This window comes from Siniperca chuatsi, linkage group LG2, assembly GCF_020085105.1.
Source record: "Siniperca chuatsi isolate FFG_IHB_CAS linkage group LG2, ASM2008510v1, whole genome shotgun sequence".
Lineage (NCBI taxonomy): Eukaryota > Metazoa > Chordata > Actinopteri > Centrarchiformes > Sinipercidae > Siniperca > Siniperca chuatsi.
In genome coordinates this window covers 14192426-14208755 of record NC_058043.1, presented here as the reverse complement: position 1 = coordinate 14208755, position 16330 = coordinate 14192426, and the positions used below count along the sequence as shown (strand labels likewise).

Below are 16330 nucleotides of genomic sequence, written 5' to 3'. Positions count from 1 at the left end.
ATGATTGATGTCTTTTTCTCAATGATTTACTACATTTTACTACTGGGCCACTGTATTTACTGTCTCTTCAAAGAATGTTATGTGATAAAAAGTGTGATTTTTGAGTGCATACTCGGGTGTTGAACAGACTAAAGGATGTGCTGTCTATATTTTTCTTGTATATAAAAAAAACTGCCACCAAAGGAAAGCCAAATTTGAAAAGTGCCAGAAATCAAATTCAGTATATATAATCCAAACATCTGAGAAAGGAATGAGCCTTGCAGTGAAATAGTCTATTCGGGAGCTAAGCACCATGCTCTCTCATCTGTTGCCAACACATACACACAAACACAGCAGCAGGACCACGACAGCACTTTATAGAGCTTATAAAGAGCAAAGCATGTTCATGGTCAGCATCACTCCCCTGATTTGAAGAGAAATGGCCCTCAGAGACCTCTGCAGGATACAATGACTGTGAGCTTCACTTCTTATGACCATTCTTCTCAATAATGCAACCTTAACGCTTCTGTAACATACACCTGTACAGTCATTACATCAGGCCACAAGCATCTGAGATGTACTCAAGCTCAGACAGACCAGCAGAAACTGATACAGATCGTTTTTGTGACACCACACGTCATCATATTCAGAACTCTGCACACATTCCACATAAAATGCATATTTGTGCAGACCTCAGAATCATGTGGACAATGATGGCAGCCAGGTGAGGAGGAAAGCAGCCCGCTCAAGCATGGAAGACAAATGATAGGCTCAGAGCCATAACTGTAAGATACCTTGCCAGAGTAAAAAAAAAAAGAATACCAGAAAAATCCAGGCGAGACCCTAGCAACAGCAAGATGTTTTTCTTTTAAAAAAATCTTTACGGGAAATGTCCAGCTCAAGAGCATCAAATACCTGTTGATTTTGGAAGGCGTTACTCACACACACTCCTCGAGCTCTCTATTAAGACAGGTGCCAAGCACTGGCAGACCTTTACTCCCTTTCACACTCGTATTGGTCCGAGCAGTAAACTTCATCTGGCATGACGGCTAAAATGTTGACACTGCTGCACTGCACTGCACTCAGCATGACAGCAGTTACTGTTGGCTTCTTCCACTTTGATCAGTACCATTTGTATCAATGCTGCTTATTCAAAATTTAAAAAATTAATTAATAAATAAAATGGAATAGAATTTTCTTTTTTTGGTTGGGGGGGGGTATGTACACCGAACAAAAGATGTATTTGTTCGTTTCTTGCCGATGCCAGCAGTATTGGCATATTAACATCTCGCAGCAGATGTCTTTCATTTTACCCAAGGATAGGATTCCCCAAAAGTATTAATGTGGTTACGTACGATCCAACTCCCCGAACCATTTATTCTTAACAGCTAAATGAATGGATCTTGTCTCTCATCCGTACTCATACAGGCTTTGACTCTGCAGTCCTCCCACCTACAGGACGTCATGCAGAAGGAAAGCTGATCACCTTCTGCAGACGCAGTGCTACACATGCAGCGCTAACTTAAACATCCTTCATTTAGCTTCTTTTACCTCTGTTAATATTACTGCCAATTACGATGTTAATGCTCGGGGGGGGGGCAAGAGCTATGAAAGCCAGCTGTGACAACGTTCTCATCAACTCTCCTAATAACCGTGACCTGGATCAGATCTCTCACTGGTTCCTCCAGCAGACAGCCATACTGCAAAGCACTCCAGCGTCTCTCCTCTAGGCTTGGCTGCTGCACAGAGGAATCATTACTCAGATTAAACCAACCAGACACAGAGATTTTCTAATCAGAAATGGATGGATGGAGCAAAAAGAAATCTCATGGGAAAATATTGGGAAGAAGCTCAGTTCTGGTGAGCTGTGGTTCACAGATGCTCGGTTTCATGATGATAGACAGATGATAGACTGGTAGCTGCACTTTCAGGACTATCACCAAATTCGTTCTGATTCATCCTCTGGGAAGCATGAATGTCTGAACCAAATTTCAAGGCAATATATCGACTAATTGTTAAGATATTTTGGTCTGGACCAAAGTAGTGGACCTACTGATTGCCATTCCTAAAGCAACACCGCATGGCTAAAAACATTTAATAGTATAGTGGACGTTGAGTGGAGTAAGGACACAAAGATGGATTAAGGTAATTTCAGGGTTTGTGGTGAAATTACATGCTATCAACTCGGGCTGAAAAAATACCCTTTTTACACCAAAATTAGCGTGTATATGCAGGTTTTTTTTAAATGCGGGTAGACCCGCTAAAAAAAGGCAATTGACACCATTCCCATTGACTGTAAACGAGTTTGCCTTTCTGTTTTTTTCTGATGTGTCACGTTCAGAAAACAGGGATAAGTAAACAGTATAAATCAACATGGAGGCCAGTGACAATGTTACAGTGGTTATTTTTTATATCTTTGCACTGTCTTGCCAGTGATGCATCTTTCACAATATGAAGAACATAATCGTCGTTGCATGTTGTTCCCATAACCATAATGTTCCTGGCTATTTACGCGCCAACGTCCGGAACTTCAACGTGCATCACAGCATCGCGCCTGAAAAGGGGCAAAAATTTGCGTGTCCACTCGGGTGTCATGTTTCCATCACTGCCAGTCGGAACTGGAGCCGATAATACCCATGACTACTGCAAAGTCATTTGACTCGGGAATAAACGCTATCTGTACAGTATGATAACCAGAACCCCAATATCTGATATCATATTATGGATATTGAACTGATATACAACCCAACTCCACAACCAAACAAATATAGACTCACCTTGACAGGTTTTGCCATCTTCATTCAGTTTCAGTCCAGGAGGACACCTGCAGTAGAAACTTCCAATGGTGTTACAGCAGAGAGCCTCACAGCCTCCATTGGTCTCCTCACATTCATTCACATCTGATGAGGAGAAACAAGGACAAAGTTTATCCTGCAGTCATTAAAACCACGACCAAAAGCAGAAATTCAAAAGAACAAAGAACTGCTGCAGTAAAACAATCAAACATGTTTAAAAAACTTAGTGTTTTGGTGAAAACAGCATTGAGCTTTTTTTGAGCAGCAAAGATTAAGAAAAAAAATGCGTCTTCCCTTCCATGTCAGTCTGATTAAATGTTTCCCATGAATAAATTTGATCTAGCTTTTGAAAGCATGGAAAGTGCCTGGAAATTCATGAGAATCACTGCAGGAAACTGTGTGCACCGTTTCCATCCTTAAACTCGTCTCTTTAGTACCAACAACAACTACCAAGGAAAATGAAAAGGGAAAAACACATAATATATCCAAAACGGAATGAAAATATATCAAGTAATAAATTGAGTGGGACAAAAGGAAATATGCAGCAGTAACATGTTGTCCTTATTGCCTCTAACCTATAAACTTGCTCCATTATGAACCAGGACTAGGCATTTGTCAATCATGCAGAACCTCCAAAACACTTCCACAAGAAGTCACAGTTTTTCCATTTCATTTCCATCAGCTAAATATCCTGCCAAAGCTGTCATCAGCTAAACCAGATAAAATCTTTCCCTCCAGTTCCCAAACTACACATAATGACTCGGTGCAGATACAGGTGCTGACAGTTCAGCATATACCATAATTTTAGCTGCAGAGCCTCTGCATAATGAGGAGATATTAAAATTGAAAATGAAAGCAGTAATGTGTTATGGGTTGTTCACTTTTACACTGCAGTTGTGGAACGCAGCTCCACATTGCCTGCATTAATGTTAAATTTCGTTCATATGGGGGCTTGTCAGGAGAGATTTTGCTCACAGTGTAGTTTTAGACTTGATGACATTGGCCTGTTTCATTTACCATGCCAGCCGAAGGAATCTTGGACTGAAAACTGAAAGCCATGGAGAAAATTAGGAGGGAGCATTCACTTGGCACTAATCAGCTTGTAAACTTTCTCCATGTCCATAAAAGAGGAGAGTTACTGTACAGAGGAAGAGTACGAATGCAAAGAAAATTGCTTTGTAGAACATTTTCCCCCTTCTAGCAAATTTTGGTACATTACGTTGCCAGCGTTTAACCAGCCAATTAAACTATTTCTCTCTCAGTTTACAACATCTGGAAATGGTCACACCAAAAACTGCTGCACTCTTTCTATTGCCAAGTGTTTAAAAACCTAAACGGCATACAATATGTAATGAAATGTTACCTTTAGCATCAAGAATACATTTTATTATACTATGAAACATAATTCCTAATCAATTTATTACTCCAATCCTTCTTAGCAAGACTAGATAAATTGCAGTTAAAGATCCAATATGGGAAGCTCATTGTATTTGGACACGACATCACAAGAGCTTGATTTAATAAGTCTGGGTCTTGGGGGTGAGACAGAGTGCCTGCCTTTTAGTACAGTTCATTTAACTTGCAAAAAAGTACCGTAATGTGAGCAGGTTTGAAGAAAGTGATGCCGAAACAACCAGACTAAAGCATACAAGTGATGGTGACTGAGCAGAATCAAGGGCAGGATTAAAAACCCTGAGGAATCCTGTGGTGAGATCTGCAGGATGAGTGTGTTCGTGTTCTAATGAGTGTGTGTACGTGTTTTTGTGTGTGTGTGTGTGTGTGTGTGTGTGGACCTCTATCTCCCCTGAGGCAACACACCTGTGTCAGAAAACTGAAATGTCTACAGCGGATTGAAAAAAATAACATTTTTTTTTGTTTTTTGTATGTTTTGTTTCTTTTAGAAAGAACAGGATTTTTTCTTGTTCCCCAATCAGATATTAACTTTAGCCAAAGTCATGTTTAGAGGACAGAAGAAACTCATTAGAGGAAAACCATGCACAGGCTTTATGTTTTAAATATGGAAATGAACCTATGTTATGTACTTTTAGGATGTTTGTATTGTCTTAGTATCTTGTATTACATTGTCTTCAGTTACATTGTTGATGTTCTTTTACAATGAGGACCACATTGGAAATCAATAAATAGTTCCAAAAGTCTGCCAAAAAACAAAAAAAGAGATGAACCAGATTATTGTGAATATGTGGTTGCAACATGGAAGGATTACCTTTTTTTGTAAAGATGTTTTTGGCATTTCTGCTTTATTTGATAGTCACAGTAGATACAAACAGGAAAGGCAGGGGAGAGAGAGGGGATGACATGCAGCAAAGGGCTCGGGCCGGACTCGAACCCGGACTGCTGCGCTAAGGACTCAGCCTTGATACATTGTACACGCTCTACCAGGTGAGCTACCTGGGTGCCCCAAGATTACCTTTTCTAATCACTGTTTCAATCATCTTTATGCTACACTACTGTTTGTACTAGTATAAGCTCATTTCAAAACAGAAACATTTTCATTATCAATTACTGTAATATGTCATTATTTTTCTGAATGATTAATTAAAGGGATAGTTCAACATTTTGGAAAATAGACTTATTCACTTTTAGGCTGAGAGTGAGGTGAGAATGTTTGTATGCTAAATATTTAGCTACCACCAGCAGCCAGTTAGCCTAGCTTAGCATAAAGACTGGAAATTGTGGGGAAACAGCTAGCCTGGCAAACAAACTAAATACAAAGTTAGTGAGCTTTAGAGGTTCTGGTAGGAGGGCTGTTACCTTCGGACAGAGCAGGGCCCCCTTTACTTACATTGAAATCGCTTTACAAAAAGGGATTTCTTTGCATCGAGTATGGACGAGTAACCCTGTCGATGTACATATGGGCATGTCAGTATTGTATTGAGATAGCCTTGAAAAAATATGAACCTATTCTTTAACTAAGCGAATGACTAATCGTTTCAGCATTCATCATTTCAAAAGCATATAATATACAGTATTTGTTAGAACTCTATCAAAGAAGCATTCATTTAACTGTATACTAATTTTGGAGGCTGTAGTTAGAGGTTTTGTATTTTATTGCAGCGTATTCAGGGTTTCCTGTGGTGTTGTATGACAGAGGTGGGCCAGCTCGCCTGAAACCAAGACTGCTTACATCATTTAGAACAAAAAAAAATAAATTATGAAACAAAACAGCCTTTGGGAAAAGAGTAGAGCCGCTAATTCACACAGCAAATGCCATACATTTACTGGTTGTTTCTAATATTCTGTTACCGTCCTGTATGGTGGAGTTTCTGTGCATCGTTCTATGAGCATAACAAATCTTTTTATGAGTAAGTGCCAAATTGCTCAGTACTATTATGTCTTCTTGTGAGTGAAATACAAAACAAAAACCCATCTGTAAAATGGGTAAAACCGTGTAGTTGCCTGTAGTGGACACAGTGTTCCAAAGCAATCAGGTAAAGAATTAAAAACACAAAAAGATTCACTAAAACTCTCAATTGTATTTCTGCAAGTTCAGCTGCAGCAAAGCTCTGGGTTTACATTCCTCTGCTGTATTGTGTGACTTCCTGTGATAAGGACGACAGCCACTGCTCCCAGGAGGACAAGGCTAATGTCACGGTAGACCATGGGGGTGATATTATCTCAGGGGTCACGGGCTGGAAAATTGCAGTATTCATCGCAGATCAGGAGGGGGGATGCCGAGGATAGCCTAACCTGTTTCCTTTTAGGGCCCTGATATAACAGCCTGCTGGTGTAATAATAGGCTTTGCTGGTGTTCATTCCTTGTTGCATTCCCTGCTGTCCTCCCAGCTGCTTTCATTTACCAGGTGCTATAAAAGATGGGGAGAGGCTGCGTGAGATGTATTTGAGTGAGAGGTTTCATCCAGAAGAGGATTTCTCTGTGATTGACCTGCACATGTGGCAGCAGGACGGTTCATGACAACATCTTGTCTGACTAACAAACCAACCGTCTATGAACTGGAACTGACAATTCAGGTCACACTCTTTCACAGGAAACTCAGTCTTACTTTTGACCCCCAGTATAACTGACCCTTAAAATGTTTTTTAAGGGTCTATTCAAGAGTGACTTATACTGCTCTATTATAAAGACTTTTCTGTTTGCAACTGCCTTTTATCAAATTAAATGTGGGAATATTTATTCATATCTTGCACTGTACTGTAGCGGCACTGTAATTTGAATTCTAATGTTTTATCTGTCTTATTCTTTTTCAGCTTGTTTTTACCTTCTATTTTACTTTAAAAATCCTATTTATGTGCTTGTTTTTAAGACAATATTAAAAACAAGTACAGTGGTGTGAAAAAGTGTTTGCCCCCTTCCTGATTTCTTATTTTTTTGCATGTTTGTCACACTTAAATGTTTCAGATCATCAAACTAATTTAAATATTTGTCAAAGATTACACAAGTAAACACAAAATGACTAATAATAACCTAATAACTGGTTGGGCCACCCTTAGCAGCAACAACTGCAAACAAGCGTTTGCGATAACTTGCAATGAGTCTTTTACAGCACAAGAAGAACAAAATGAAGACTTTTGAGTGGTCTAGTCTGTAAAAGACTCATTGCAAGTTATCGCAAACGCTTGATTGCAGTTGTTGCTGCTAAGGGTGGCCCAACCAGTTATTAGGTTTAGGGGCAATCACTTTTTCACACAGGGCCATGTAGGTTTGGATTTTGTTTTCCCTTAATATTAACAACTTCCATTTAAAAACTGCATTTAAATTATTATTTAAATTTGTTTAATGATCTCGAACATTTAAGTGTAACAAACGTGCAAAAATAAGAAATCAGGATGGGGGCAAACACTTTTTCACACCACTGTATGTACTGTATGTGTGTGTGTGTATATATATATATATATATATATATATATATATATATATTCCCTTGTGTTCCTTTTATATTTTGTCTTAATGCCTTTTATGTCATATGTATAGTACTTTGAATTGCCTTGTTGTTGATAGGTTTTATACAAATAAACTTTGCCTTTTGCAGCACCACAAGGCTGCCTGGCAGAAGCTCAAATAAAACAGATGAACTGGTGAAATATGCTCAACCAAGCTCACAAAAGTTATTATAAAAGTTGTTTTATGGACCCTTAAACTCCTCATGGATTTCACATGGATATTCTCCTGGAGTCAGATAGTATGAGAATCTCAACCATACATTAAAAATGTTTTATCCAAGCATTACCTCTGCAGTTCGGTCATTGTGTACTTTAGTACTTTAGCTCTAAGGTTTCCTTGTAATGCTTTTCTGCCAGACCGCTGTCTCTGTGCTATGAAACATTTACAGGTAGACTACAGGCAAACAAGAGCAGGGATCAAGACGCCTGCTCACTTTACATGTCAGGTGTAATCAGATTAGTCTGATGCTTCACGACTGAAATTGATAACATTGGTTGGTCAGATCGTTGGACAGATTGAGACATTAAATAGGCCATGATTTTATACAAAATAAGACAGGATGTATTTCTTTCTTTCCTTCTCCTCTGCAAGGAGGAAGCTCAAGTTTAACATTGCCCCCTGCTGTTAATCTCCTGCATCATACATAGCATACATCAATAATAGCCCAGATGTGCTGCTGGATGTTTATTAAGTTAACAATATGTGATTCTGCTCTGCTCTCATTCATCATGTAACTTAAACACAGCTGCCACAATATAATAATTCAAAATCAAAGAAGACCATACTTAGCTTGTCAAAGTGCCCACTCTGGTAAAACATCTTTCACTCTGGTTCACTGCACTGACTTACACCAGAAAACTATGTATGATATATTAGGAACCAATAACATCCACCCCTGATCCTATCCGATGCATTCTTAGTGCCTGTTTTGGGTATGAGTTTCTTCCTAAAGCCCTGTAATTGTGGCAGCTCAGTTGTTAAGTGGCACAATCATTCGGACGTGGTGTGGTTTTCCTGAAACCACAAGTTAAAAAATGTCCCCTTTAATGACAAAGGACTAACCACACACAGACCTCTATGATGTGTATCCACTGATGTTCAAGCAGTCTGTACTTCCTTTCACAAACTTCTAATGTTTCCATGAAGTCATTAACAATCGGTCTCAAGTTTGGAGTAAAAAGTCTCACCATGGAGTAAAGGGTATTACAGTATAGGCATTGAGCGCATCCATTTCCTTTTTTTCAATTAAAAAAAAAAAAAAAAAGACTTTGCAATCAGGAGGCAACTACATGTGATGCCAAAGAAGAAGAAGTTTTAAGGTGCCGTACCTCTAATGACTCTAAATAAACTCAAACGGTACCTAAAGTCAACAAAAAAAAAACACTCCAACTTCTCTCTTGAAGTATAAATCCATCACAAGATGTTAGTTTCTTATGTAGAGCTGCAATGATTAGTCGATGAATCATTTAACAGAAAATTTATTGCATTAAACTATTTAGATCAATTTTAAGCATTTTTCAAGCAAAAATGCCACACATGATGGTTCCAGGTTCTTAGATGTAATACTACGATATACGTGTTGAGGTGTTTTTTCTTGAGGTGTGTCAGCACATTAAAGTCAGCCGTGGTGGTTGCTTTCCTTCAAATGCACGTTTCTCATGTGAAAATGCAGATGAGCAGAATCTAGATTCTCTGCTTATCTGCCCATTCAAACAGTTGTATTTTGTTTTTATACACTTCTTCCCAAGCCATGTGTTGACAAGAAACCACAGACAATCAGCAGACTGTTGTGCTGAGTGAAGCACTGAGAGGCTGTCTGACTCTTGGTAAAAATATCAATAAGCGACTCGGTAGTTTTATTATTTGTGCATGTTTGACCACAAGCGATTTATGTGCGACATCACTAAAATGCAGTGTGTTTAGTGAACATTCTGCTCCACTGAGTCCTAAACTCCTCTAATCCCTGTTTTGATGATCCATTTCACTGCACCGCAAGATAAGTGTGCAAGAGTGTGTGTTTCATGTGCACACATTTGAGTGTAGGTACTCATGTATGTTTGTGTGTTATGGGATACCCCATTCTTAAGTGCCAGCTGCTTCTCACTACTGTAAGCTTTAATTTTTTTCTCTCTTCTTCACTACAACTGACGGCAACTACTGCAACTTCTCCATTCCCAGACACAGGCAGAGTCACAAAGCTGTGCCACCAGCAGTCATAGACCTCAAACTGGAAAGCTGAGTGTTGTATGCTCATAGAGACAATCCCAAAGTTCTTTCACATCACTGTAATCATTTGATGGAAGGTGCCTGACAGAGCAATAAGTCTGGGGAGAAGTTTTTCCCTTCAAAAACCTGTGGATAGCAAAATGTTTCTGACTTCTGTCACTCATTTTTACTGTCAGTAAAAGTTACAGAATGCAAGAAAGAAAAAAAGTAGGCCACATCCATGAACCTATGCATGTCTCCAGAACAACATTTTATCATCTACACAGATGAACAGGAGGAACAAATACCTTGTGGACCTCTGACCCTTTTCATGTGCTTAATCTGTGCTCTACCTGTTAAGACTGGTCCTTTCCAACTTTGACCCAAGAGTTTGCAGTGGGACAACACATTTAGGCCAGCAGGAATCCAAAAATTACTTTTTGTGGTTTCCAGCCTGTCTCCCTCTCTGTCGCATGTGTGAGATATGCTGCTGTGGTATGTGCAGAGCCTTAGCGGACAGAAAGTTGCTCAGAGCCATTTACCTGCTGGGCAAAAGGTGGCAGATACATGACAGACTGTCATGCTCAAGGTGTATAGGGGGGATAAACATTAAGACTCTGATAGCTTCATGTGCTCAAGTGGGACACTACATGGTTTCACAGTTGTTCAAACTTGAAAGGAACAGCAGTCAAATACATAACCCCCTGGCTACATCTAATTCAGAGGCAAAAGGCTCAGTTTTCATGGCAGTGAAAAAACCAGCTCATGTGGCGTTATTACAATGTATTATTATACCGTACATATCAACCGGTAAATCCACTTTGTACTTTACACTTATTTTAATTTTATACTTGTATCCACTTGGTACTTAATTTATCTTACCTGAATTATAGTGTAGTATATTCTGATTTGCTTAGAACTTCTATTCTTGTGTGCATGGACGTGATAGTGAGCAGCTGTAACAAAAAAGTTTCCCCTTGGGAATCAAAGTATTTCTGATTCTGATAACATGGTGGTATTTTCCTGACCTTGAAATAAGCTTTGTCAATGTCTTTGGTGTTTTCATACCCAGCGTGGCACAAAGGTAGGAAGACAGCCACAACAAGATGGAAGCTCCACGTAGATGATGCAGCATAAAGCCAGATATCCAAAGACTAGGTCTGTTTTCAGTGCAGTGTCTCTCAGTTGATAATTAGATTCAACCAGAAAGCACACACTAAATACTTGGCAGAAATGCAAAACTACAGAATAATGCTGAATAATTTAAATAAACATTTTTTAGCACTCTCCAAACAGAAGATGCATAAAGAACAATAGTTTCCAACCTTTTCAGCTTCTGTTCATTTAAAACCCACAATCTGTCATCAGATGTTACATATTTCTACAAGCTGTGAGCATTTCAAGCAAGTGTTTTTGTTTTGTTTTTTGTTTTTTTACCATTTTTCTGATTAAAAAGGTGGGGTATGCGATTCTGGGGAAATCCAATACCATTACAAATACCATGATATAGAGCGAACGACGACACAGCAAGTAATGTAACTAATGTTATCTAGTTTGTAGGTTAGCTTAGCTAGGTTGTGGGTTTGCAAACTGTCCCTACAGTTGCTGCTGTGAAGCTAACAGCCAGAGAGGATGAGACGGTTTCCCAGAGCAGCAAACCAGCTCCAGCCAGTGATACTCACAACTCTCCTGCCACTATAGCAAACATCACAACAACAGCATATCTTGGCAAACTAAAAAGTAAGCTAAATGTCCATGGGCAAGTCATATAATGTTACCTGACACACAAATCATGGCTGGAATAGTGTTGTGTGGCTCGGTCCAAGCCACTTTGTTTGTCTCCCATTTACAGAGCCAGGGCTGTGTACAAACACCCGCACATAGACAGCTAGTGGACCATGAGGAGATACTCGCTGAATTTGACAAAAAGACGTGTATTGGATTAGAATTGCACAACCCACCCTTAATTTGAATATTTTTAAAAGGCATGAAGAGGTAAAACTATTCAGTATTGTACATTTAACAATAAATGCCACCAAAAAAAAACAAATTATATGAAACAGAAAAATGTTTTTGTTCTCTTTTCCTAAATTGCTCATCATTTAACGACCCCTCAGATTCATCTTGTGACCCCAGGTTGGGAATCACCAATTTAGATCAACATACAATATAAATGGAGAATGTTAGTTCAGGGAGAGCACTGAAGTCTCGGTTGCATTTGGCTGATTGGCATGCTTCATTCATGATTTACCATCCGTGGCTCATTCATCCGCTGCTTGGCTATCAGCTGACTAGTTACGTCCAGTCATATTCATTAGAGATGTCCTGAGCTGACCCTGAGGATCGATATCAGGGCTAATGGATCAGTATCAGCTACAATAAACCCAGTCAAGCAGTGCCAAGCTGTTGCTAAGTGGACTGTAGCTCTTGTTAGTTAAAATGATGTGGGTCTTCAGCTGTCACTAATTAACATTAATTCCTTGAGTGACTCTATCTGTTTGTGTGCCCCCTGCAGGCCGATGTGCGTACTCGTCAAAGAGCATTTGTAAGGGAAGAAACTCCCCTCTGTATAACCGCGAGCGGACTGTATGAATGAGTGTTACTTCTTCTCTCTAGCTGATCACTTCTAAATTCAGCAGTTGCATCCTCCCAGTTAAACTTTCAATTACATCATATCAATAATTTAAGATGATCAATTTAATAGTTTTGAACCAGGACCTTTGCTATTTCAATTAAATAGCTTGTGAAAAATATGATATGTCAGATTTAGAAGGCTACACTTGTTATTTCAATGTGTCAGATACATATTTAATCAATGCTGCATATCTTCTGCTATGTAATACGCAAGTATGGGATCAGACTCTGTATTAGCATATACCCAATATTAAAGGACTCGGATCGGGGCCAAATCAATTCGGGACATCCCTAATATTCATACATGTGTACTCAGCCACCTTTATAACCTGATACTTCTAAGTCTGCTGTTACTCTCATGCCAACGCCGTTGGCTGCAGCAGCTCCCTCCACCGCTCCCAACCTTCTCCTTATGGCCTACATTTTTGGAATTGCTGTTTTAACTTAGATTTAATGTTCATGTATGTGTTTATTATGTATGAATGGGTACAGGTTATGGTTAGGATTAGTTTTCCAAGCAGGATCCTTGCTGCTGCTTGGATTCTTTGAGAGCTCCCTTGAAGACCAGAGCCTTTTCTACCCAATCTGACTGCTATAAATGATCAATTACTTCACGCAAGTGTCTCTGACTGAAATCCAAGTTTAATGTAATGTGACTACAGCAAGAATGCCAGTAAAGCAGTCTGTACTGAAATGAGATAAGATAAAACAGAGCCCAACAATGACAGTAATAGATTCAAACTACAGTTAAAAAAAAAAAGCAGCCTTGACATGTGGAAGGCGACTGACCCTGTCTCATTACATTTCTTTCAGATTAGCATTTCTTTTTCACACCTCACGAAACATCAGTAAGAAGCTGGCTGTGCACTGAAAGAGAGAGCACTCTCACAATGTTTCCCAAGATTAAGTGGCTTCCATATGGAGATAATACACAGCAGGAGAGAAAGTTGTAGTTGGAGGGAAAACAGAGTTTAGAAGTGAAGTGTTTAGCTCAGTGGAATACACAAGGAGCTGATAAAGAGGAACAAAGGCAGCAAAGGCAGATTTAGTAAAATCAGAGGAAGATACGGACGTTTCAGTGAAAAGGTAAGGGAGATAAGGAGAACGGGGGCACCACTGGCAGATGATGGGATCAGTCTACGCTGATTATCCCTCTAATTGTATTTTGCAAACTCTTGTCACTGCCAATTTACACAAACTTGATGCCCTCGCCCCCAGTGTGACCAGGAGCGACCTTTCATCAGGAATGCTGTTAAGAGCCTAATGAGACAGGGTGGGAGCCAAGACTCGGCACAATTATGGGAGATTAGGGTGCTGTGCAGGATGCAATGGTAGGTAGGTGGGCAAGGATGCACCCCACCCTGACTGCAATGCACTCCCTTTCATTAGAGATGCCTTTCCTGACTTCACAGGAACAGGGCTGCTCGCTCTCTCGTGGTTTAGCTTAAATATCTCACAGTGTTTCATGGTGGGACAGCAAACACGGGAAGAGGGAAGACTGACTGAATTTAACTTTCTCCATTTCCATTGTCAGCGTCACACGCAACGTCAGATTTTCCTTCACCCTTGTGTATTTTTGATAGAAGTAGTGCTAAAATGATTAGTAAATTAATTGATTAGTTGACCAACAGAAATTTTATCGACTAAAATTCTATGAGCATTTAAAAAGGTAGGTTTTCTTGTAAACAAAGTTATTCTTACCAAAATGCATTGTTTGTATCCATGAGGCCTGCCAAACCTGTTGAATTCATTACCATCCTCAAAACGCTTGCAAAGCCATTTTTTTTAATAATGTACAGTAATATTCATGGTGTATTGTTTACATTTGTTTACCAGCTTGGAGTCTTCGTCCCTGCCTTTGCTAATGCATTACTACGTTTCTTTACTTGTTACCGCTGGCAGCTGTCGATCAGTAGAATAGTGTGAAACCGGTGGCAGGACAGTGTATCGCATGTGTGTCAAACAAAACAGGGACCACAAATATGCCAAACGTTTGCTAGTTTCCAGGTTCTCAAATGTGAGGATTTGCTACCTTTCTCTATTTTATAATATTGTGAACAGAATATCTTTGCATTCGGGACTGTTGGTAGAAAAACTAAACAATTTAAAGGGTAAATTAAGAAATTGTTATTGTAAATTCCACTACTTTCTGACATTTTATATTAATCAATTATTTGAAAAAATTCTTGACAAATTAATCACTACAGAAAATAATCAGTTGTAGCCTTAGACAGATGACTTTTTGTGAGACAGTCACAGATCTCTACTGTGTATTTCTGTACATCCCTCTCACTTCCCTTTCGTTATTCCATATTTTGCTCTCTCAAACTACAGAGGTAATAAAACAAAGAACAAGTGGAGTTCAGGACAAAGAGGTGAAGAATGTGTGAGAAAACATTTGTTAGGAGCTTCTGGTTCTTCCGGCAGTGCCTACATCTCTGTGGCCTCCTTCATTTCAGCTGCTCTGGAAGTCACGCTATGCTGGCTGCAAACAATACTCAAAGAACAGGATTAAACCTTCAAATGGCAAAAAAAAGGAAAACATGTCAGTGATGCTGTGAATGGTCCATTTAAACTGCAATTTACGGCTGATGGGAGAGATTGCATTGTAACAAAAAAAGTTAAAAACATCAATAGAATATGAATAGCAAGATTATGTCACCACCTGACCTTGTTCACTGTTAACAGCTCTCATTACAAAATTCCTCAGATTGTTGCTTGTGTTTTTAAGGTTAGAACCAAAGACGTTGTAATTCTCTCCAAGTAATGTAAAAAAGCAGACTTCAACCTGTTCAGCCATTTCAGCTGTAGCCTGTTAAACCCATCAGAGAGAAAAAGGGAAACCCTGAGAATGATTTAGACTGCTTGTGATCTGTCTAGACATTTACTATCCAGTTATCAGCCATTTGACTTTTACAGCTTTTTCTCTCTCACTCAAAAAATGCTCTCAAAAGCATAACAGCCAGATTTTGAGCAGATAGAACAAATGTGGTGATCGTTATACAACAGTTCTATAACCTAATGCCCAACACCTTTTGACCTCTCAGTGGAGGATGGACACATCAATGATGAGTGACAAACTGCTGCAGCTGGGCATCTCACAACTTTACAATCTCATGGCTTTACAGTCTTTCATGCTAATATTTAGCTCTGGGTAGCTGATCAACATAAAAGATAATCGTTTGAATTATGGGCAAGTGTTAAAGTCTTTCAATCCAGCCAACAGTTTCCAGTTCTTATGTACAGTAGTTTGAGAAAACAAGAAAGGTGTGATATTCCTGGAATCTTTTGTATCATGTAGCTGCCAAAGATGAAAGTGGATTTGAACTGGTCACAGCTACTTAATCTGTAATCTAATTATGTTATTAGAGCGTATAAAATATCATGGTGCTATACCTGTCAATCAGTAGCGCATTAATAGTCCTTTCCCACTGCAGGGACTAAAACGTAACGGAAAGCATAGTCACTTTTTTACGGATTTGTTTTTGTTTGGGGATGAGTTCCTGGACTTAAATTTCGGCGCTGCTCAGGACATGATACTAAAAGTTCCAGCTTTCAGGGGTTGCTGGCAGTGCCGCTAATGATGACTGGCCAAACAGATGTGTCGTCAAAACACGTCAAAAGACGACTACAATGAACACAAAAGTAACCCCCATTTCACTACTACATCAGCATCAATCAGGACAACCACTACTTTAAAAAGGAGGAACAACAGAGAATGCTTGTTGGACAAACAAAGATGTCCAAGCCCTCATTAGTATTTGGGGGTGGGGCAAGCAGGAATCAGTTGTTGGAA

At 39.3% G+C, this 16330-nt stretch overlaps 1 protein-coding gene across 3 annotated transcripts in view; it reads right to left on the bottom strand.

Moving 5' to 3' along the window:
* The window catches only part of megf6b (multiple EGF-like-domains 6b), a 62595-nt gene that overhangs the window by 24615 nt on the left and 21650 nt on the right, over window positions 1-16330 (bottom strand). For all 3 annotated transcript variants that reach the window (XM_044176058.1, XM_044176047.1, XM_044176064.1), the window contains exon 5: window positions 2757-2879. In XM_044176058.1, coding sequence (XP_044031993.1) covers window positions 2757-2879 — 123 coding nt within the window. The remainder of the gene's footprint in view (window positions 1-2756; window positions 2880-16330) is intronic.